The following is a 7,060-nucleotide window of genomic DNA, read 5'->3' on the forward strand; positions in this document are numbered from 1 at the left end:
TTATTATTTATTAATATTTTTGGTGTTGGTTTGTGACTATAGTTGCGCTTGTGTTATTTATTTTATTAATTTTATTGATAATTAAGGGCATAAAAAAATATTCAACACAAGCGCAGCTATTTTGCACGATTTAACCTTCACTGGGTTCGCGGAGTAGCAAATTAACTTACATCCATTTTTATTAACATGGACTTCCGCAAAGTAACGCCTGAATCTATTAATTACTTAAAAGCGCTTCTGATTGACTTTGCAGGTTGCTTGTACGGGCAGCGCGCAGGCGTGACGGAGTGCGTGGAGGCTCACGCGGGGCCGGTCACAGGAGTGTCGTGCCATTCGGCGCCAGGCTCCGTTGACCTCTCCCACCTCTACCTCACCTGCTCCATGGATTGGAGCGTCAAGCTCTGGAGCCTGAAGGTACCTTTTCCACCTGTCCTTTCATCTATTATGAAAGGATTGCTTCTATTCACGTAAGTGGATACCGGTCCCGAGGCTGAGCACGGCCATCTGGATTTATATTGATTTGTCTAATCTAATACCTCTGGTGAGACGCAGATTTTACTGCAATAAATTGTGATACCAAACCACTTTAACAATGTAATTTATATTGAAAAACAGACACACGTTATGCAATTGACAACATTTCATTTTTTTAACCACTAGTTTTTATTGTTTCTATTGAAAACAGTTGCAAAAGTAAAGGACACGTCTTTTTATTTGTTCTAATTTTTAGTTAAAGTATTTTATTTTTATTTTTGAAAAGTTGCTTGTTCCAAAACGTCGTAAGTACCCCTGAAGGATTTCTAGAAGTGTCCGTCGTAGTCTAAAGCTCTTTAAAAAAATCAGTGACAGAAATGTCTTACTGATTGATGTTTGATTTTTGTTTGTGGATGAGCGTGCGTGGTTATCAGGATTGTTTACTTTCGATTCTTGTGAAAATGTACCTGAAAATATGAAAATTGCGGATGGATTTGTCGTGGCAGATAGGCGAAATCTACCAAAAGTAGATTTATTGATGCTATTACAGTACATGCCAGAAAACGACTCGTATAACATTGCAGAAATTCGCGGAGCCAAAATGCTGGTTTCGTCTAGGGATTCGTACGTAGAATCCTCTATTGGATTTGTACAATTAAAACGAGACCATTGCAATTTGTACCGTAAAGTGCGCCGTGCAACCAGAGCACAGAATCCGGTGTAAACCATACACTGTAGTTGCAAGCATAAATGAGTCTGAAGAGATAAATAGACCCCAAATGCGAAGATTGTGCGGCTAGTGCTGGTGGATGTAAGCATTCTATATGTTTTTTGATGTGGCTTATAAAACGTACGGAAGAGCCGGCAGTGACTTCAGTTGCATGTTATTGGTCGCGCCCAAAACTATACGAAGCAGCCATGAAAGAAAAGTTTGTTCTGTCCTAGGAAATGGGACTCAAGAGGCCTAGGCAAATTCCTATATCTTTAAAATCGATCCCAACCTTAAACTCATTTTTGGCAGAATGCAAAAAAATAAAAATAAATGACTGTTAAATGACAAATTATATGGTGAAAAAAATAACGCCGGATACATACAGCCTATTTAACTTAATTTTAGACTTCAGAATAACTTACCTCTCAGAGGGATTAAGCTTTGAGAATATTTTACTGAAAATTAACACCACAAGTAAAAAAAGAAATAGAAGAAAGTACTAGATGCCAAACAAATAGTAAACTATGGCACACATTGAGACAGGGTAGAGTAACTGCATCGAAAATTCATGAAGTCACTAGATGCAACACGGATGAAGTTCTTGTGAAAACCATACTAGGTGGATATAAAGTACCAGAGACAAACGCCAGGACTAGTAGCTGTAAAGGTACTAACTGGGTGATAAATCTGTCATAGATTTCTCATAGATGGCGCTACGACTAAAAAGTCGTTGAAAGACCAAGTACAAAGACACGACGCAATCACATAGAAAAATTCGTGAGGTCCGTTGGTTCGTTCCGTGGCTTAGTTGGTATAGCGTCTGGCACGGTATGCAAGAAGACGTCGGTTCGAATCCGACCGGATCGAAGGAATTTTTTCTGAGTGTTCGATCTTTGTATTAATAATTATAACAAACTAGTGGAGTAATTTCACAAAAAATAATTGAATATCAATTCAATAAAAATTTAATTAATTATACTTAAGATATCAAGTTGTAGGTTCATTACACCTTTTATTGGAGCTTTACCAGATGGAGATGCAGACGCTTTTGTTGTTGAAATTAAATGCCCATTCACTGAAAAATCGATGTCGAACTACGGAAAAGACAATGTAATCAATGACAAATATAAAGCCCAAGTTCAATTGCAAATGCATGCTACAGGTAAAAAAAGCTCTGTTTGTAGTTGCAGATCCTAAGTTTGAAACAAACAAAATTCCTTATAAACAGTGGCTGTATTACGACAGATTATATGTCGAAAAATTAATAAAAGAAGTAGAATGCTTTTGGGAAAAATTTTTATTAGAGAAAATATTAGATTCTACTAAAATAAAGTAGACAAATCTTTTACTGGGCTACCTAATAGTCATATAAAATAGTGAAATAGTTCTGACCAGAAGATTTACAATACAATACAAATATTATTTACTGCATAAAGGAACATTAGTGAAGATACACGTAAATAATGAAGTACAATAGGCGGCGTTATTGCTAAAAGCATTTTCTTCCAAACAACCTTTGAGTTTGAGAAGTTATATAAATATTTAAAATATTAATAGTAATAACTAGATTATCTGGAGGCTGGCGTTAAAATGAATGTAAAAGAAGACTAAATTCATTATTATCTTCAGAAATTGTAATCAGTATTAAGCTCAGTATTAAGTTGTGGTAACAATTTCGAAGAATGGATGATGGTAGATTAATAAGACCACAAGCGACTATAACTGCACCATCCAATGATTTAACCTAATTTATTATTTGTATGAATGTGGTTTCAAAATCCTGTACAATCTAACCCTTCTAATCACCCTTTCTATATGTACTCTTAAACTCGCAATTATTTTGCTTTCTACAGCTTCTGCTTTTGTCATTTTGCAGTCTTTGGTCACACTTAGGATACGTAAAATTTTTAATTTTGCCTAGGTGAGATTCTAAATGTTTGAAACCCCTATTGGCTAAGACGGCACAGTTTTCTGGCACCGTTTCTAAAAACCCACTTTGCGCCATTAAGTTGATTTCCGATATGCGACCACCATAACCTTCGGATACGAAATTTATAAAGCCACCAGGAGTTGAATTTATAAGATATTTAATAGTGTTGCAATTTTTATATTGAGACCAAGTGAACGATTGTTCTGTTGGCTTCTTAGGTTTTTCGATTTCTATTTCAAAACAGTCAAATTGCTTGAACTTCAGCATAAGCAGCGTTTGTTCTAAACACCACCGGTATTTATTTTTTTTTATATCAATTACTTGTGGCCAAGATAAATTAATTGAAAAATGCCTGGAGAATAAAGATAAAAAAGATAAAAGATAAAAGAATGGGTAAAATTCGGTTATATATTCGCCATAATGTAACTTGATATTTCAAAATCACCAATTTTTTCGAATGTATTGTTATTTCTTATTTTAAATAGTGTTAATAATCAGTAATCAGTAATCGTTTATTGCATAGTCACATGTTAATAATATTAAAATTACAGTACATGTGACACCCTGTAAGGGTGTTTGCAAAGAGTGGCGCTATACACATTTTAAAAATAAGATAAAAATTATTACACAGTACTATTTCCTAATTGATACCACGCATACAAAATGGTGTCTAGTAGGACTATATAATTTACACATTATGTTTCAACTCTATACTAATTGATATAATTTTAAAACTAAATACTAATTGAAATAATTTTACCTACATACATTTATACACAGAAACATACAATTATAATTTTCTATTATTATTTCATATTAAGTCATTTAAAAAAGGTCATCAAAAATATCATTAAAGTATTCTGTTATATTGTAATAACTCCTATCAGTTAAGAGAGTTTTTAATTGTCTTTCAAAAGCCTTGGAATCCTGAGTACATTTTATGCTGTTCGGGAGATGGTTATATATTTTTATTAACATTGAGTGGGGACCCGATGAATACAATTTCATTTTTGAAGGAGGTAATTTCAACTTGAACAGATTACGATTATTTCGTTTAACTGTTTTTAACGGCGAATACAAGTCAGAGTGTTTTTTAGTGAATTTACAAGCTTCAAGTATGTACCTATATGCAACATATCGTTAATATGTTAAATTTGCGAAAATAGTTTTTACAAGATGTCATTTCAATTCAATTCAATTCAATTCAATTCTTTATTGCATTTACCATAATGTTACATAGATGGGATAGTAAGAGGCTTATATCTAAGTTAACATCGCATTATGGACCCTGTATAGGGCACTGCAAATTATAAATTATAATTAAAGATATAATTAATGAGAGAGGAGGTTTTACTTTTACAGTAGTCTTTTTTGCAATAGATTTATGTTTTGTCTTATGTTTACATAATGTTCAAACAAAAAATATTACGAATGATGAAATTGGAAAATATAATATTGTCTTTATATTATTTATTTTTTTAGAAAATATGTGAAATGTGTTTTTATCAATTGAGCAGTATTTATTTTGTTTCTATTAATTTATAATTTATATCAAGATCACTTTATTTAATTAATTAATTTATTTATATATTTGTGTTATCTGTACTTTTAGTAGTTTTAGGTCGGAAATGTGTCGTTGAAATATTCTTGCAAGGAGTAATAAGCTTTTATTAATAATAGGTCTTTTAGTTTTTTAATAAAGCATTTTTCATTGGTTTCGTCCTTGAAGGGATTTGGTAGTTTATTAAATATTTTTACGCACATTACTAAGGGGCTCGTTGAGTGTAAAGTAAGTCGGGAAGTAGGCAACATTAATCTATTATTATGTCGTAATGCGAATCCACTTGGTACATCTTTACGTTTTATGAAGTATTCTGGGTGTTTTTTTACGAATTTACATATTTCAAATATGTATAGGCTAGGTAATGTTAAAGTTTTGAGGTTTTGAAAGAAAGGTTTACAACTGTCTGTTGGTTGGATATTTACTATTATTCTAATTAGTTTCTTTTGCAGGGTTAACAAAGCTGGGACATCAACACTATTTCCCCACAGTACAACGCCATAAGATAACCAAGAGTATGCGTACGCGTAATAAGTCGCCATTGCATTTGGTCTATGTTTGCTAATATTCTTATGCACTTCTTTTGGAGAACAAAAATTTCTTGAACGTCCGTGCAGTTTCCCCAAAGGATGATCCCGTAGGAGAGTCTAGAGTGTGCATAAGCGTAGTAACCTGCAAGTGCAGATTTTGTTATTCGTGAGTCGTTTTAATCTACTAAGGGCATATATACAGGTGATAATCTATTTCACAGTTTTAAAATATGCGGTTTCCAAGTAAGGTGCTTATCGATCTCTATACCGAGCATGGTGGCCGAGTCTACAGTTTCAATTTTTGTTAAATTGTATGGAATAATTTATGTCTAGTGGTGCTTTTTGGTATGGTTTAAATTCGAGTAATTTTGTCTTTTTAAGGCTTAATTGCAACTCATTTATGTCCAGCCATTTTGTAGTATTATCCAATGCGAGGTTCAGGTCTCTTATTAGCGCGTGGGTGTCTTTACAAGTCAATACTATGGAAATATCATCGGCAAACGAGACACAGATATAACCCACATGTGGTGGAAGGTCATTTATATAGACCAGGAAGAGAATACAGCCCAACACACTTCCTTGTGGTATAGACCCTAACACTGGAGCTCGCTCAGATCTTATACGAGCAATTTTCCCCGTACTATAATCCGTGTTTTCTATTTCCACATATTGCGAACGATTTTCCAGGTATGAAAATAACCAGCGGTGAGCTATTCCTCTTATTCCCATTGCGTATAGTTTTTGTAGCAAAATCTTATGATTTACCCTATCATATGCTTTGCTCATGTCAAGCAAGAGGCCGACTGCATATTCTTTATTATTGATAGAATGTAGTATTTTCTGTATATATTTATATATTGCCAACGAGGTGGATCTGTTCTTTCGGAAACCGTGCTGACTATCATGTAGGATTTTAAATTTCTCAAAAAAGGAACAAAGTCGGTTTGACATGGCAGTTTCAATGATTTTGGCAAAGGTGGGTAATAAGGCTATGGGGCGATAATTTGTTGGGTCTGTCTTGTCTCCCTTTTTATAGAGAGGCCTCACTATGGATACCTTCAAAGCTTCCGGGAAACAACCTTCCCGGAAGAATTGGTTAATTAAATTTGTTAATGGTAAAGTCAGCTCGCTTGCACATTTTTTCACCAGACATGGGGGGATTTCGTCGATAAAATATGTAATGAACAAACACAACACTTTTTTTCAAGAAACTCAATTATACAGTATAATTTTTTTTATTAAAACTTGTCGTCCTAAGTCTTCATTCATTTCGGCTGCTGTAAACCATGAAAGGAAAACCAGGATAAAACTTTCGAAAATTACTTAAAACTTGTAATCAATAATTATTTCAAAAGTAACGTCTCAGTCTCACTGTCACAACGCTTAACAGTCAGCCGTTGACGTACGCACGTTCAAAAATCAAGTAATAAAAGAAAAATTATAGCAAAGGAATTTAGTATTTGTTTGAAATCCTTTACCGTTCATTTTTGGCTACTTTTGTAAATATCACATAATTTAGTGAATAATAAATTCTAAAAAAAGAAATATCGTGTTCTGGACAACCAAATCTCTAAATGGTTTCTTAATTTTTATACCATTATCAATTTGAAATGTTGTCAATTGTTATTTTTTACGTAAAGGGCGCAATGCTTATTGAAATATAAAGCCTTTCAAGTATACTCACTAGCCCTTGACACAATTTTTTTTTACTAGTATTCTGTACATTTTAAAAATGCAGGTTAAGTTATTTTTTCATTGGAGGTGCGCTATGTTGATTGAAAATGTCATAGTTGACCGTGACCATGGGTCCTGTAAAGGGCCCGACCGTGACCACAGGTCCTGTAAAGGGCCCG

General features: G+C 33.7%; 1 protein-coding gene across 1 annotated transcript in view; it reads left to right on the forward strand.

Moving 5' to 3' along the window:
* Positions 1 to 210: 210 nt before the first annotated feature.
* LOC113238641 (cytoplasmic dynein 1 intermediate chain 2-like) overlaps positions 211 to 7,060 on the forward strand; it is a gene marked incomplete at its 5' end in the record, with an annotated part of 8,910 nt that continues 2,060 nt past the window's right edge. Inside the window, one exon of the mRNA XM_026475476.1 lies at positions 211 to 414. Coding sequence (XP_026331261.1) covers positions 211 to 414 — 204 coding nt within the window. The remainder of the gene's footprint in view (positions 415 to 7,060) is intronic.

The sequence above is a fragment of the Hyposmocoma kahamanoa genome, unplaced genomic scaffold (assembly GCF_003589595.1).
Source record: "Hyposmocoma kahamanoa isolate Upper Pololo Valley unplaced genomic scaffold, ASM358959v1 97101, whole genome shotgun sequence".
In the NCBI taxonomy this organism is placed as follows: domain Eukaryota; kingdom Metazoa; phylum Arthropoda; class Insecta; order Lepidoptera; family Cosmopterigidae; genus Hyposmocoma; species Hyposmocoma kahamanoa.